General features: G+C 39.3%; 1 protein-coding gene across 6 annotated transcripts in view; it reads left to right on the top strand.

The window, feature by feature from the left end:
• SBF2 (SET binding factor 2) overlaps positions 1 to 18,078 on the top strand; it is a 553,544-nt gene that overhangs the window by 240,878 nt on the left and 294,588 nt on the right. For all 6 annotated transcript variants that reach the window (XM_073347556.1, XM_073347555.1, XM_073347560.1 and 3 more), the window contains exon 3: positions 14,856 to 14,993. In XM_073347556.1, coding sequence (XP_073203657.1) covers positions 14,856 to 14,993 — 138 coding nt within the window. The remainder of the gene's footprint in view (positions 1 to 14,855; positions 14,994 to 18,078) is intronic.

Below are 18,078 nucleotides of genomic sequence, written 5' to 3'. Positions count from 1 at the left end.
TCTTAAGGGTGACATTATTCTGCTTCTGGTTTGATTCTTTTTGATTTTTTTCTCAGAAGAAAAGGATTTCCAGCCTTTAGATGTCAGAAAAATACTTAATTTGATGATCATGTCAAGTTTTCAGAATGAAATTTTATTTTGGTTTGTTTGAGGTTGCCAAGAAATCACTCCCTGTATGAAAATATCCATCACCAAATGAATTTTTAGCATATAGTTTTGACAAAATAGACCCCCTGTATTCACTCACTAAATACTATTGTAATAATCTTTGTACAAAATATGCCTTGTAAGTTAACTCAAAGCTTGTCTCTTTCACCGACATAAGTTGGTCCAATAAAAGATACTGCCTCATCCACCTTGTCTGTTTCAAGATTTCATAGTGTCATTCGAATTCAGGAATTTTATATTTGTATTCATTTATATTATAAATTGGTCTGAGCTACTCTAAGGGTTGGGATTTTTGTTTGATGTTTGATCCAGATTTGGATTCTCACATGTACGTATTACACTCAAAAGTTGAGAAGTGTTTGGGGTTGTGGTTTGTGCTCATATCTACTTTTATAGGCTTTGAAAAAGGCTTTAGGAGAAGTAATCCTTAGCTAGCATATTTTATTGCTTGGAATTTTAAAACGTACCTGTCTTGAATATGATGAAAACCATGTCTCGTGGTAAAAATTGCAGGGAAGATGGATGCTGTTAGGGGGCTTATTCCTTCATCCACTTCCCTGGTCCTTCTCGCATGAACAGAGAGCAACAATACCCGAAGTCCAAAGGTGCAAACAATTTGATGTTTATTGGGGTAAACTTCCAGATTCCAGTTTCCTTCCTTAGTGTCCCCCTTCCCAGCTCCGACACCACAGAGCCTTACACCTGTGTCCCTGTTCCCATTCCTGCCCTTAGCCAAACATGATTCCAGTTTCACCCACCCACCCACCCACCCACACACTTCCTGACTGACTGCAGACTATATAGTAAAACGTGAGTTCTGCTTAGCTATACCTTAACCAGTCATTTTACTGAAATTTAACTAACCAATCCTAACATATTGTAACATGATTATGTAACCAATTATATCCCACCACCTTAATTAGTTTACACCCAGCAAAATTAATTATACAGCAGACAGAAACAATCACAGAACCAGACAGAGATTATACAGACAAACAATAGCAAAGTGGGAACTATAATGACAAAACAATACAGAAATGAGGATTTCACACCCCAGCTATTGATAACTGAGTTCTTGCCAGACAGGATGCTATCAAACTAAATTTCCTTTTATATTTTCTAGGCACTTCCCTTTCTCTGGAGGCAGTGGGCATTATCAGGACAGGATTGTATTCCTAACAGCCCAGTAGCACCTTATTTCAATGTGACTAGTTTGGAATGTGAGGATGTGACCGGTCGCTTCCCAGCTTATGGCTGCCTCTGTTGCTCAGCCAAAGGCCTTAGCCTAAGAACAGGGCCTCAGACTGTGACAGTAAGAGAAGGACCTTACACTGGCAGACAGTGATTTTGATTTTCTTTTATACCTCTAGCTAGCCAAGTGATAAGAATACACCTAAATTCTTAGAGTATAGGCCTTTACAGACAGGCCTGAATATCTATATCCTAACAGATGCTTTCCCTTTTTTACATGCTCTAAATTTAAAGATTATTTCTGTGTCTTTTTAATGAAGTGTTCTTTTAATGAAGACCTCTGAAATATATTTTATACTTATCTTTAGGTGCATATAGACAGTATTGCACTGTAAAATCATCATAGCATTTAACAAAAAACAGCTCTATGGATTTAGGAGAGTCTACATTTTTGGAAGAAGATGTTAGAGAACTGCAACAGTTTAAAACTAAAATTGCACAAATATTTTATTTCTAGTTTCCTGTTCAGTATAGCCCCTGTAGGAAAAGTTTGCAGAGCATACAAAAGAGAGAGGCAGCATCAAAGCGTAAGGAGAGAGGCTGTTTGTGCTCTGTGTGTGTGTGTGTGTCTGTGTGTGTGTGTGTGTCTGTGTCTGTGTACAGCACCTAATACCACAGAGTCTTGGTCCTTGACTGGGGCTTCTAAGTGCAACCACAATACAAATACTTGATAATACTTCAGTCTCATATCTTGTAATATAGCTTACATGAGATGACATTTGTACATGTCTGTATTCATCAGGCTGGTTGTTTTGCACATTACTTGCTTAAACCAAGAATTTGGTTCAGTAAAAATGTTTATGTAGCACAGAACACAAAATTTTGCCCAAGGTTCACTGCTGCAGACAGAGCCATACGGAGTTTCCCTCTGTTCCCAGACAGGATTGCATGCATTACGTCTGTTCTACACTCAAATACTGAGCCTAATCTCCTGACAAAATACCACACTTGTAAAATTTGATAATCATTTCATACCCCTTTACAACCCTTTCACGCTTACACAGAGAATACCACCTAAGCCTATATGTTCCTCTACCCATCATTAGATCCACAGACTGCTTTGTATCCCACCTCACTACTGAAAATGACTGTGGCAAGAAGAACCCAGTGCCCTGCTACTGACACAACCTACACAATTTTGTATTGAAATCATGCAGACTGGAAGCTCCAGGTACACATATACCTCTTTCCTTTGATCACACATGTGGGGAGACTCAGACCCAGAACTCTTCATATTGCAGTCCCAGCTCTATGACACTTCTCAAACTCATCCCTGGATGTTTTCATATCACAAACACACCTTTACCAACCTGTCTCCACCATTCGGTACAGCTACACCTAACGCTGAAAGTAACTGGAGTGCATGTAGATCAATGATTCTCAACCAGGGGAGAATGGTTGAGGAGTACACATATACACACGTGTACTTCCGTGTACTCCTGTGTATGTGTACTCCTGCGGGTACGCAGAGGTCTTCCAGGAGGTACATCAACTCATCTAGATATTTGCCTAGTTTAACCACAGGCTACAAAAAAGCACTAGCGAAGTCAGTACAAACTAAAATTTCATACAGACAAATGACTTGTTTATACTGCTCTATATACTATACACTGAAATGTAAGTACAATATTTATATTCCAATTGACTTATTTTATAATTATATGGTAAAAATAAGAAAGTAAACAATTTTTCAGTAAGTGTGCTGTGACACTTCTGCACTTTTATGTCTGATTTTGTAAGCAAGTGAGGTGAAATTGGGTGTACGCAAGACAAATCAGACTCCTGAAAGGGATACAGTAGTCTGGAAAGCTTGAGAGCCACTGATGTAGATAATTCCCAGTGGCTCTTGCCACCTCCAGGGCGGTAGAATTTAAGGTTGTGTGGGTGTATGCTTTAACTTTTTATTTCCTGGTTTTCAGAAGTTTGTTTTGCTGAACTTGACATTTTGGAAGGGCATGAGCTATCACTGGACAACTTAACTCTGGATTAACAAAAATTTTGCATTTCATTACTATAGTGGTTTAACTGTACTAATATTATTATGCCAGTAAAATTCATCATATAGATACACCCTAAATCTTTCCTGCCCCATTCTCCTTCCCTTAGCACAGCATCTCCCACGGAGGATGATAGAAATAGATTTTTTCCTAAGTTTGCTGAAAAATGTATGCATACAGCTGGCAGTGTTCAGAAGTCACATGTACTCACTGTCTTCCTACTGTTTACTAATCGGTACCAATCGTGAGCGTTTTGAGAATATGAACTACAGTCACGTTAAGAAAAGTAATTACAGCATTCATATAGAATTGAATATACTGAAGATTCTGTAAATTTAAACTTGGTATGAAAATTTGGAGCTGTCATCACAGCATTTGTCGTCAAAAAATAGGTGGAACAACACTCTCTCGCCAGCTGACAGATATTGCCTGAGTGAGTGTTAAGGCTAATTCCCCACTCTGGCACTTCGAGTGCAGAAGGTGTAGGCCCGCAAGGATTCTAAAAATTAATACTGGCCACTCCAGGCTTGTATTAAACTCCCAAGGGTTACAGCTTTTGTCTGATCTTGGATTGGTAGATGCTGCCACCACCCAAGTATAGAACTCCTTTGAGAGCCCAGGAAGGCGCACTTGGGAATTCCTTTCTGTGGGGTACCCTCAAGGGAAGAGCTGAGGGGGGGGAAAAAAGGAAATCAGCTGTTGCCACCAGCTACTTAAACAACATGTGCACAAACCTCTTAAGACACAAAAATTCAATACTGTTCTTAAAAAAGGTACATTTTATTAATATAAAAAAAAAGAAAGAAAATACATCTGGGAACTCAGGCTATTGCTAGATTTTAAAAGAGCAACTACAAGAATTTAGCACCAAGAATAGTTTTCTTGAGGTTCAGCTGAAATGTTACAAGCAAAATAAAGAGATAAACCTAATCGCATCTTCCTAAACATCTCCTGATCTACTTACATATCTGGGGTTTTAAATGTGTAGTTTCTTGGTATGATACCAAGGATTTTTCATACCTGGCCCCAAGCTTTTTACAGCATCACTGCTGCCCTGTCTCCTTCTCCCCAGGAGAACGACAGACAGAAGGAGAGTCTTTTTTTTCAATTTTAAAAAATTCTAGGCTTTCAATTGGCTCTTTTGGCCAGGTGCCCACTCTCTTTCTTTTACCTATGCATAGCAGTGAAACTTTTTAACCCTTTACAGGTAGAGCAATTAGAGAACAGCTACTAAGAGGGATTCTATAGCAACTGGCTAGCTGGATGCCCATAAAAGGGAGCTACCCCCTCCCTTCATTTATCACAGAGAGATTCTATTGAAATTTGCTTTTCTGCACTGGGATGTATCTATATAGGCATCTCAAAAACTATAATTTTTAAGAACAAAATTATCAGACTTTAGTATTGGCAGAAATTGGTCTGTCTTGGTAATAACAAAGTGTAAATGTAGTCTTTAGGTTTTTTTCACTGTAAGGTATTTTCTCTATCCCTGGAATCGTTGTGGCTCTTTCTTCACCCTCTCCAGTTTTTGAACAATCTTTTTAAAATGCAGACACCAGAACAGGACATGGTATTCCAGTATTTCTCGCCAATGCTGTATACAGAGGTAAATAACCTCCTACTCCTGCTTTCTACTCATTTTTATATATCCGAGGATCGCACTGGGAGCTCTTGTTTAATTACTTGTTTACTCTGACCCCTAAATCCTTCTCGGCTTCACTGCTTCTTAGGAAACAGTCCCTCATTTTGTAGGTATGTTTCTAGATGTATAACTTTGAACTTGACTGTATTAAAACATTTTGTTTGGATGTGTTCAGTTTCCCAAGTGAATCAGATCGCTCTGTGCTACTGCCCTATTCACATAATTATTTATCACTCCGCCAATCTTTGTTTCATCGACAGATTTTATCAGCAGTGATTTTATATTTACCTACATATCATTGACGAAAATGTTGAATAGTGTCCAGCCTATTACTGATTCCTGTGGACACTGTTCCCTCTAAGCTGTGCACGTGTGCGCGCGCACACAGATCCTAAACCCTGCGCACACGGCAAAACACTGCACGCACAAAAATTTGCACAGAAGAAATTTTTTGCGCACACGGCCAGTCAAAAATTAGAGGGAACATTGCCATGGAACCCTCCTCAGTAATGATTTCCCATTAGCAAATATTTTTTTGAGATCTGTCAGTTAGACAGCTCTTAATCCATTTAATTTTTCCTTCATTGATATTATTTAGTATTAATTTTTTTTATCAGAATGTCATGTGGTACTTAGTCAAATGCCTTTCAAAAGTGTCTGTATTGCACCAATGCAGTTACCTTTATCAGCCAAACTTGTAATCCCAAAGAATGAAATCAGGTTTGTTTGACTAGATCTAATTTCCATAAAACCATGTTGTGATTGGCATTAATTGTATTTCTATCCTTTAATTCTTTTTCAGTTGAATAATGTATCAGTTTTTCCATTATTTTGCCCAGGATTGCTATCAGGCTCACCAGACTGTAGTTACCTGGGTTATCTTGCTTTCCCTTTTTGAATTTTTGCACAACATTAGCGCTTCTTTCATCTTCTGGAATTTCCCCGGTATTCCAAGATTTATTAAAAGTTAACATCAGTGCGCCAAAGATCTCCTCAGTCTTTTTTGGGAGTCTTCAGTGCAAGTCATCTGGGCCAGCTAATTTAAAAACAGTTTATCCTTAGTAGATGTTGTTTAACATCCTCCTCATTACTAGTAGACTGGAAGGAGGAGGCAGTCTACTGCTATTGATAGGGCACTGGAGGTGAAGGAGGAGGTAGAGGCATTGAGGTGTATTGATAGAGCACTGGATTGGAACTTGGGAGACTTGGATTCTGTTCACAGGTCTACTCCTGACCAGCTGTGTGACTTTGTGAAAATCACTTCAACTCTCTGTGCCTCTGTTTCCCATTTTACCTTCCTGTGTCTTTTCTGTTTCAATTGTGAGCTCTTTGTGGCAGGGATTGTCCCTAAATAGGACAACATGGTCCAGATCTTGTTTGGGGCTTCTAGGTGCTGCTGTAATACAAATAATAATAATGGTGACCTGAGCTGAAGAACTAGTAAAATGATGACCTGACGAGTTCAGAGACAGAAAAATGGGCAGTTGAGAGAAGGAATATTATGCAGCCTGTTTAAAATTAGTGTTTGTTTGGTAATACCTACTTTACAGCAATGCGTTATGTGTTGCTAGAAAGGATGGCTTTGTGAAAGTTTCAACTTCCATTTAAGATGTGAGAGGTTATAATCAGTACATATGCTCTGAGATCTTCAATACGTTCCCTAGCAAAACCAGAGAGGATCAGATTTAGCTTTCCTAATATTTTCCTATAAAACCCAAATTAGTACATGGGACTTCTGTGGTTGGTGAGAAAAATCTTTTTGGCCTTCAAAACCTTCTTTAAGACTCTGCTTTGCCATTGTGAAGCGTACAAAAACAACAGGTAGGCTGCTGGTATGCTAAGACCACAGCCCTCCGTGTTGACCATATTTCTGTTTCCTTTTACTCTCCCATCTGTCTGTATCCATCTGTTGATTTTCTTATCTTCTATTTAGATTTTAAACTCTTTAGAACAGAGACTGTCTTTTTGTTCTGTGTTGGTACAGCACCTAGCACGCTGAGGTCCTGGTCCATTACTGGAGCTCCTAGGCGTCATGATAATACAAATAAATAATAAAGTAGGTACAAACTTAGTTTTTAAAGTATTCTTTCCAAGTCAACTTTAAACATATAAATGTCCCCTTCAAGTATTTGCAGTTTGTTTATTTCAGCATTGTGAATTTGAAAGTGATATTGGAAAAGGTATAGGTGTTTAAAATTATTGTACTAGAATTATCTCAAGTTGTGTAACTCCTGGAAATAAAATATATGACAAAGCTTAATGTTCCTTCAAGCTTTGGAGCTGTGCTGAACTATACAAGTAGATATGCTTTCATAAAAAGATACAGGGACAGAGTTGGGAAAATGTCTTTAAAAACCTGTCAGGCAACAAGTTATAACCAGCAGTTTATAAACATTGGTTTAGATGAGGCTTAACGCCTTTAAAAAGTGTTAGCTGGTCATGCTCAGCCCTAAAGGGGAATCTAGGGTTGACTATGAACCGGTAACACATTTTTAAAGGTATTAAATCCCATCTACACTAGACAATGTAGTAGCTAATACATTTTTAGTTACAACCTATTTTTCTAGTTTAGACCTGGCCTAAGAAAGCAGTTGAGAGTAATTAATGGAAACTTATTTGCTTCCTTGATTAAATTACGGAATGTAATTCCATAGCTTTAGAAATATATGAGCAGCTTTATTTATCTGTACTTTTAGCTCAACTGTTGGAGTATGCATGTTGGATTGTTAGGAATAAAGTTCTTTTCTATTTCATAAATTGCAGGAAATATGAAGCAGTCACCTACCATTAGACTCAGAATGTTATAAATACACAACCATCTTGTCTGGCTTGGTATTTGATAGAAACTGTGTTCTAGTTCCAAGAATTCTGCAAATAAGTGAAACAATATGAAAATGTTTATTTTTTAAACTTCTGCTTCTCATTGTTTACTGTACAGAAGAACCCACATGACCTTTCGATTACATTCTTATTAATAGTGATTTTTGTCTGGTATGGAATTTTAGTAAGAAAACATATTTTTACTGTTCTGACTTAATAACTAGACTGATGTTAATCAGCCTCTCATTACTGTCTAGTAAGTTATATTTGTATTGACTTTTAAGGTTTCCTTCTGTGTTGTTTTCACTGATAAATGTTACGCTAAAGTATCTTAGTGTTTTTATGGAAACTGCATGTCATTCATTATTTTAATTCCTTTGAGGCATACATTTTCCTCAATTTTGATTTTTTTACTTCCTTTCCTGTTTATTTGAAAACATGGAATTTCCCTGTCAGCCAGTAGGGCTCAGACATTTTAGCCAGGATTATGACATTTTCTTTGCTAAACAATGTATTTTTGTTGCTAGTGAAATAAGCAGATCTAGAAGGAATAAATTATATTTCTAATCTTAACCCATGCAAAGTTCCTGTTGACATCAGTGGGAATTAAATAAGCATAAGGACTGTGAAATCAGCATTGATAGCTCACTGCTCTCAGTTCACTACACACCTTTGATTATATTCTGAACCTAGCAGACTGTATTTCCTTTGCACTTGCCTGTGCAGCCCTCTTTTCCCCTTCACATTATAATTTAGGTGTAATTTTCATTTATCCGTCATTTATAGTAGCCCCCCTAGTAATGGTTTATTCAAGTTAGACTAATACAATTGGCATGTAAATAACTCTCGTTTTAATATTTATTCAAAAAACTGTGTTAAAAGAATATTAAGGTTGTAAACTCAAGCACTGAGAAGTTGGGAAATGCCAGTATTAAGGTTGCAAATTTAATTCGACCCCCTTATGTGTTGTGATAGTCTTTAATTATATGATCATATACTATGTTTTCTGCAGGATCCCTGTCTCGTCAGTGTACAGGCTAGACCTAGCTCACAGAATAGGTATTTCTTCTTTGGATTATAGTCTAAGTTCCCTGGAAGCTGTGCAGCTGCGCAGCAGCCTATTTAGCGCTGCGCAGGCACTCAAGGAACCCGTCCAGGGACCTGCCGAGTGGAGGGGCGCCCCTCCCCTGGCCCCAACTCTGCTGCAGCGCAGCCAGAGTGGCCCGGACCCAGCTGCGGACGGGTTTCCTGGGGCAGTTCTCCCCTGGCCTGGACCTGCTAGGGCCGGGGGAAGGGCGCCTATCCTGCAGCCCCAACCCCAGAGCTGCCGCGGCGGGGAGAGGCACCTCTCCCCTCCCAACCCCAGAGCTGCCGAGCCGGGGGGAGCCGTAGCCCCTGAGCACCCTCCTGCACCCCAAACCCCTCACCCTCTGCCCCACCCCCAGAGCCCTCACCTCCTGCATCCCAATCTTCTGCCCCAGCCCTGATCCCCTCATCCCCAGCCCAACCCCAGAGCCTGCACCCCCAGCCGGAGTCCTCACACTCCTGCACCCCAACCCTCTGCTCCAGCACTGAGACTCCTCCCATACTCCAAACCACTCGGTCCCACCCCCACCACATGAATTTTGTTATGTCGCACATCACCTCCATATTGGTGCACATAACAAAATTCATTCCGCACATGGGTGGGAAAAATTAGAGGGAACACTGGTTATGATCCCAGTGTGTATTCCACTCTGGGATGTGCACATGCTACATGCACCTGAGACCAGAAGACTTTGCTAGCAGCGTCCATTGGTTCACGCCTGCATTCCTCGTCTCCTTGTTCCATTGGTCCATGCCTCTGTCCCTCATCTCCTTGAGATCCGACCTGAGGGCATACGGGGCAAAGCAGATGGACTGTCTCTCCAGTTGCTCTCTACCACTCATGATCTGAGACAGAACTTCAGTATCCACAGGGTTAGCTAACATTCCTCTTGTTCAAACTTTGTCCTCATCTGTAAATAGCTTTCAAGATCTGTTAGTTTTTATAGTTAGTGTATTTTTAGTAACTGTTAATGGTTAGGATTTGGGTCCTTCCCTCCCTTCCTCATACAGGGTTCCTGATATGCTGAGGATCCCAGGTTCAAGAATTGTGTGTCTTGCCCCAGGGCCTTTCTGGTCACTGATGACCACAACAGGTGCCTCTGCTGCCTCGGGGAAGCTTCTCCTCCCAGTGCAGCATCTGCCGGTCCTTTCCAAGCTGAAACTGTCAAGCCCGGAAGTACAGGTTCCGAAGATTCCTAATAGACCGTGCAATGAGGCCCCAGTCCGAACCTGGCCAGTCAGGCTCCCCTGTACATTGGGCTGAGGCCTCCGAGAACGTCCTTCCGAGCACAGTGGTCTCCAGCTCCAGAGTCGAATGGAGTACAGCTAACAAACAAAGGCAGGAGGAAGGTAAGATCAAATAATCTTACAAGAAATGTGAGAAATCCCCCTCCCAAATCACGATCCTAAAAGAGGACCTCTTCTCTGAAATCCTGTAAGTAGGCTGAGACTCCATCCCCCAATATGGGGGTATCAGAAACTCACATGGAGCACAGTACTGGTTTCCCAGTACCAAAGACCAAGAGCATCCTGAAGCTGGCCCTCAATGAAGGAGTACAGTTGTCTTTGGTACCAGAAAGGGATGGAAGGTGGTGGATGCCTCCTACAGCATCAGTACTGATGCAGACTGAGGAGGAGCTATCAGTGCCAGAGACTGCAGCAAGACCAACACCACTGACACCATCGAAGGAAAGAAGCCCAGCCCGCTCCTTCACTTCAGGGACATTAACATGTATCGTGTTCTGTACCATGTACAGAATCTCTGATACTGTTGGATCTGACCCTAACCAGGGAGGTCCCCAAAGCCATTCACCAGTACCATCGACCAGCAGGGGCATAATAAGACTCCTGATATCATTGGGACTGCCTATTCATGTTGAAGCCACCTCAGACGAGTCTGGTGTCCGTGGGAGAGCTTCACCACTCCCCTCTGCACAAGGGATCAGCTCAAATAGAGGGTTCTGGATATCATGGGTGCCATCCCACTCAGTACAAGTGGTATCCTCCCTTATGGGGACTACTACCCTAATTTCCCTGTGACCCCTCACATTGGCCTTATTGGGGTACTAGGGAAATTAGGGGTCCACACATAAGTCACTCTGAAAACACCAGATCCCATTTGGAATCAAGGCAAACTTCTTCATGGAGGGAAGAACTTCGGCTTCTCCAAGGACAAATGGAGGAGGAAGAGAAACCAGATTAGACAGAAATGCCCGCATCGATAGGGTTCTCATTTTTGTCCGCAGACAAGGCAGTCGCACCAGCCTTGCCATCACCACCTGATAACTACAGGCAGTTGCAGGACCTCCTGACGAGGATTGCAGATACACGCCAGATCCCCATGGAACAAGTACAGGACAGGACCCATCCGCACGAGCTACTGGACATTCTTCAGAGTGCTGGTCCTACTAAGGTGGCACTACCAAGGACTGGCCAATACAGTCTGGCATACTACAGCTACCTGTGCTCCCACTCCAAAGACAATGGAGGAGAAATACTTCATACCAGCTAAGAGAGCAGAATAATTACTCCACCACCCCAGTTCTAACTTGCTATTGGTGCAGGCTGTAGCTAAAAGAAACAGACAACACCAAACTAAATCTACACCCTCTGAGAAAGAGGTGAACTGTTTAGATCTTCGGAAGAAAACTTTACTTTGACATGATTACAGTGCTGCAAAGCAAATTGCCAAGTGTTAATGTTGAAATATGATTTTATTAATTATAATAAATTCTTGGAGTTTACCAACAAACTCTCGCAAGAGGATAGGTTACAGTCTCTGTCAATTATTGATGAAGGTAAATTGTTGGCTAGATCAGACCCCAAACCTCAGTAGATGTAACAGATGCAGTCTCCTACTAAATGGTGACTTTTGTAATCATGCATTAGGCATTGTGGCACCAGTTGTCCAGATTTCCCCAGGAGGTTCAATCCACGATAGAACTTTTGAGAGAAATAATCTGTTCGTCAAAAAGAGAGATGAGTTGCTACTTTCCCTGAAAGACTCAAGAACAACCCTCTGTTCACTGGGTATCTCCCACCTCTCTGTTCTCCTACCAGGGTCTGGGTTATTGTCTCCTGGTGGGAGAACAGAGAGGTGGTCTGCTTTGGGGTTCAAAAGACAGATCTCAGACAGTGATTCTACTAGGGTGGGATGATCACGTAGCACAGGGTACCTGGATCACCAAGAATTCCAGTTACACATAAATCTTCTGGAGCTGTGTTCAGTCAGGAGTGCTGAAACTAGGGATGATAAGCACCCCCTGGCTTGAAGTGGTTTCCATTATATACAGGGTTTACAGTTTTGTTCAATGGCTTTCAGCATCCCCACTACAAAAATTGTTCAAATGCCACTGTGGTGCAGTACACGAAGCCTGCAAGCAGTTCCTACCATTTATTCAACCCTTACATGTCCAAGTCATGTTGAACAACGTTACTACATTAACAAACGGGAGCAAGGTCCACCCCTCTTTGCAAAGAAGTGATTAGTCTCTGGAACTGGTGTATTTGACACTAGACCAGCCTCTTGGCAGCGCACCTCCTAGGGGTACACAGTACATTAGCAGACAGCCTCAGCAGACATTTTTCCAGAGACCACAAATAGTAATTACATGATTCCGTGGGATGGAGCATCTTTCAGCAGTGTTGATACCCAGTGTTGCTATCTTTGTATGTCAAGAGAACAAGAAATATCCCATCTATTGCTCCAGAACAGCTCAAGGCTATGACTCCAGAGGGCGTTGGACAGCTGATGTGAGTTTTTAATCATCCCTCTCTTACCCCATGTTCTGAAGAAGATTAAACAAGGGAACATTGGTGATCCTGATTGCTCCCAAGTAGCCCAGTAGTTCTTGTTTCTGAATATTCTCCAGGTGTCTGTGCACCCATGCATCTGGATTTAGCTCTTCACTGACCTGTTGACCCGGGACAGAGACAGGATTAAATACCCCAACCCAGCATCCCTCCATCTAACAGCATGGTATTTGCATTTAAAGTCATGCTCTGTGGACGTACACGTGCATGTATGAACTGTGATTTTTTTAGAGGCTTGTAACTTGGGCAGATTTTCACAGTGATGGCAAAACATTTGTCCCTGAAACCACAGCAGCCCCCTGTCATATTTCAGATCCCTTCTTCGAAGCAGGGAGATGCTAAAGCTTCCCAGTGAAACATCTGTATAAAAGTTTTTTTAACATGTACTTTTGCCTAACCTCATTATTGAAAAATTTTGGACTGTTTTAGCTGAAATTAAAAAATTATCATCCTGCGACAGGCATCCAGCATGGGATACTTCAGTGTAAATGTTTAGAACATAAGAACGGCCATACTGGGTCAGACTAATGGTCCATCTATCCCAGTATCATGTCTTCTAACAGTGGTCAATGCCAGGTGCTTCAGAGGGAATGAACAGAACAGGCAATCATAGAATGATCCTTCCCCTTGTCCGCTCCCAGCTTCTGGCAGTCAGAGACTAGGGGCACTAACAGCATGGGGTTGCGGCCCTAACTATTTTGGCTAATAGCAATTGATGGACCTATCCTCTATGAACTTATCTAATTCTTTTTGAAACCCAGTAGTAGTTTTGGCCTTCACAACATCTCCTGGCAACAAGTTCCTCAGGTTGACTGTGCATTATGTGAAGTACTTCCTTTTGTTTTACACCTGCTGCCTATTAATTTCATTGGGTGACCCCTGGTTCTTGTTTTATATGAAGGAGTACATAACACTTCCATTTTCACTTTTTCCATGCCATGTCACTTGAAAAGGTTTTTTTCCACTGTTGCAGAAAGCTAATGTGGAAAAATACTTTGCAAATGATAATGTACGTCTTTAAATAAAAAATGAGTTGCATGTCAGAGTTTTAACAATTAATTTTGCATAAGTAAAGCTCAGCTTGAATTTGAATTACTTGTAGCAAAAAAATATGTATTCTGTTTGAATTAATTTATTCAGATTTCTCAGTTTGTAGTGTTACATTATAGTTCAAAAGATTAAATTGTGTGACTACTTCATGCATATTTAATTAGAGGACTGATAAGGAATTGTATAGAAAATAAGCTGTGACTGCTTTAAAAGAGAAAATTCTGGTCAAAGTAGCAATTAGAGTATCGGTTTTAGCAATTTACCTGTTATAAATGCACCGTACCACTAACTTTGGACCTGTTGAGGGCATCCAAAATAGTCCTTGTAATGCAAGTGTCATATTTTTTGGTTAGTCTGCTTGGATTTCTTTTGATGAATAATCTTCAGACTTGAAGGTACTTTCACGCTCTGTAATAGGCAACAGGAAGGGAAACTGCTGGAGACACCTATCCAGTTATATTAATAAGCACCAACCTGCAAAATGTTAAAAGTATTTTACCAGAATTTCAAGACCTGTTTCATCTTTCATATTATTATAGTCTCAATTTATTTTGTTAAGAGATGTTGCAAGGGAATATAGAAATAATTTTAGGATGCAAAATCTCTTGTAAGGTCCACATCAGAATTTGGACTGAGATATTTTTCTCTCCCTACAAGTGCACAAGTCCTGTTGCCATCAGTGTTTGATCAATGCACTTGGAAAGACCTGAATACTGAATTGGGAGGGGCGGGGGGCAGATTCTCAGGTGGTGTAAATTGTCATGACTCCATTGAAATCTATGAAGCTATGACAGTCTACACCAGCTGATGATAGGCCTTAAGATCTGGTAGGTAGCTCTGTTCTTGTTTTGCAGAGTATCATTACATACTGTTGTGCACAGATACTTTTATTTCTTGTATTTATTTTTTATATTTAATGTTTCAAGAAAATTTCTGCTATATTGTTAGAAACTATTTGTGACGCTTTTCTAAAATAGTATTATTGTTGTTTAACTATATTTTGGCATTTTCTTGTTTTCTTTAATTAGTTTTGTCAGCCTGCAGGATGGCAGTTGTCCAGAGAAAGAAAGCAGCCTACATTCTTTGTGGTGGTTTTGACCGATATAGACTCAGAACGGCACTACTGTTCATGCTTAACTTTCTATGAAGCAGAGATCAACCTGCAGGTAAATCTCTTGGAATCAAAAATAAAAAGCAAGAAAAGAGGCATTTGAAAAACAATAAATACTCATAATAGAGTGTTGTTAAATAATTTATTTCAGACAATATTCCTATATTCTTGATATTAAGATGAGGGAATTTTTGTATGTTAAAAGTCTGTATTTGGGTTTGGGGTTTTTTTTTGTTTAATTGAAAGGACACCTCAGAGTACTTATTTGGGATCCTTTTATTTGTTTTTACCCTCCACTATTTGAAAAAAATCGCTTAGAAGAATTAGAATAAAAGTGTTACTCCATACTGGTTTTTTTTTTTTCCTTTTTCTGTCTAGCAGTTATTTTTTGCATGTATTTTTTTATGCAAGGTAAGACAGATGGTGGTGTTTTTTTCATTTACTTCCTTGTTTGTGTATTAGCATAGTGATTGTCATCTCTGCTCCATGAATGGAGTTTGTTAACTTTTGCTCCCTCTGCTGGCTGTCTCTCTCAGAATAACAAAATATTGTAGACCTATATGTTGTTTTAAATGTTAAATGTTGTGTATCTATGTACTGTATATATCTTCTTGTGGTTAATCTCATTTGTTTAGTTCCATTTATTAGCAAAACTAATGGATTAATAAAAAAAATAGATTTTTAGAAATGAAAGGATAGTCCTCAAATTATGCTATTTTTTTAGGTAAATCAGTTTTTAGGTATTAACTATTTGGCAGTGATCCTTTTTAAATGTCTTATTAATTTTTGGACAATTTTAATCAATTCAAAAAAAGGCAAAAAAAGGTAAATTAATTCAGATAGTCTATATTGTGTCATATTATTTGGAATCCTTGGTAGGAAGAACCTAAGGACAAACTTAATGCAATTCATAATTATGAAATTTAATTATGTTTGAAACTTTCCTTCCAACATATAGTATCACTGTAAATAATCACAAATAAAATCTTGGTATTGTTTGTCACTAATGTGTTTCTAAAATTACACATCTAGTACATGTGATCCAAAATTATTTGTTCCTTAAGAGCAGATAGATTTAATTGAAAAAACACTGCTATTATTTCACAATTAACTTTTTTTTAAAAAAAATTCTATTAGTATGATTTCCATGTTCCTGGAGTTGAAATATTACTCTATACTGCTACTGAAAACCTCACTGAATAATTTAAAAAAAAAAAAAAGTTTGCTGAATAGCAGCAATTTTATATTGTACCTTTTAGACACAACTGGAATTTTAAGAATAGCAGGAGAAATCTTGGGTGCACTCTATTTCTTTAGCTCTACAGTTTTTTAAGATGAGTTTCGGGCAAATAAACTAATTGAGGTGAATTGTAGAAATGTAGCCAAAAAACTGGATAGACTTTACTTCAGTACAGTTCATTGAAGATCTACGGATATTTTCATAGATTAAACTAAAAAAAAAAGGTCTTATGTCTTGTCAACTCTTCGTTTGTTTGTTTTTAAAGTATGGAAGGAAATATTCCATAGCAATGCTTTCATGGCTGAGTAAAGCTTGCAAACATGTACTCTTCATCATCACTGTGAATTTCATAATCTCTATACTAATTCTGGCTAGGTCATTATTGATGCTGCAATTTCCAACAACTGCTTTTAATTAATTAACTTCTTGCAAGAAATACTCATTAAACAACTGGTCCCATATGAATTAAAAACTTTATTTCTAATATTGCCTAATAATTAGACAGATGCAAAATAGTAGTAGGATCTTGGTCCATAGAGCACTGTTCCTGCCCATCTTCTGAAGGATGCATATTTTTCAGATGAACTTGCTTTGGTGAAGCTTGTTCCGTGACTGCATTGTTTATAGCCAAACTTCCTGTTTCATTATGAAGCCCAAAGATAATAAGTGGACGTGCCATATTACATGGTCATTAGACAAGAATTGAACACACGTACAACTTTAATGAAAGATAATCTCGTTGAAGCATTGAACTATGTAACTAAGTAATATAGCTTTGACCATCAGCTGTATGTCTCATTAAACAAATGAGTCTGTGAACTGCTGTGTCCGGGACCTAAATGATAAACAATGAAATCTTGGACAATAATTTTTAGTCTTGAGCACAATGTAGATTTGTATTTACCGTTCTAACTCACAAAAAGACTTAAAAAGGGTTGAGTTTCTGAAATAGTTACTTCAAAAAACTAATAATGTTTTCAAGTCCACATGGACCTAATGTTGATTCAATAAGAAGATTATTTAAACACTAAAAGCAGTAATCTGTATTGTATTGTATTGTTTCATGGTACACTGTTTCCCTGTGAGATAGAGAACAGTAACAAGTATTTTTTCTAAATACCTTGAAACTCAACTGTGGAAACGGAACACTATACTTAAAAGCCTAGCAGCTGTAACACAGTAGGATCCTAGTATTAAATAAATTCACACTTCTCTTGTGAGCCTTTCAGTGGCTCTAAAATAGACAATCTAGATACTGAGCATCTAGATACTGAGATAAATTAACTGAGAACCTTGAATTTAACCTTGTGAAGTAAGCTCCCACTGTCCACATTCAGCCTTGTTTCTCAGTGCGACATTGTGTATGACGAAATGTATTCAATATAAAGCATATAAAATGTAGATTGCATTTTAAATTACATGGCCACTTATAGGTATCATATATCCATCAGCTTATTTAGTTAGTTGAATATACATATTCTGCAAATGATTGCACATGTCTATTCCACTTAGATGTTTGAGTGCCCCGGGCATTCAGACTGGAGAGTTTTCTCTACTCATACCTGTTGGGATGGAGCATGTATCCTTGTGCCCAACAGGAGGTATAAAGGATAAAGCCACCTTGTACCTCCCTCAGTTTCTCCTTACCATCCATTTCTAGAAGTTAGAGCTCCTTGCGTACTGTTGCAGTTGGGTGCTGAAATAAGAATTCCCATACCAAGCTACAAAAGCAACCTTAGCACCAGATTTAAAAAAAAGTATTAAAATGCCCCAGATTCCCCCTCAAACCCAACTCCTTAAAAACCCTTTCTGAATTCCATTACAGTAACTCCTCACTTAATGTTGTAGTTCTGTTCCTGAAAAATGCGACTTTAAGCGAAACGATGTTAAGCGAATCCAA

This window comes from Lepidochelys kempii, chromosome 6, assembly GCF_965140285.1.
Source record: "Lepidochelys kempii isolate rLepKem1 chromosome 6, rLepKem1.hap1, whole genome shotgun sequence".
Taxonomy (NCBI): domain Eukaryota; kingdom Metazoa; phylum Chordata; order Testudines; family Cheloniidae; genus Lepidochelys; species Lepidochelys kempii.
Note: the sequence above shows the minus strand (reverse complement) of the source record. Positions and strands in the feature narration are given on the sequence as shown.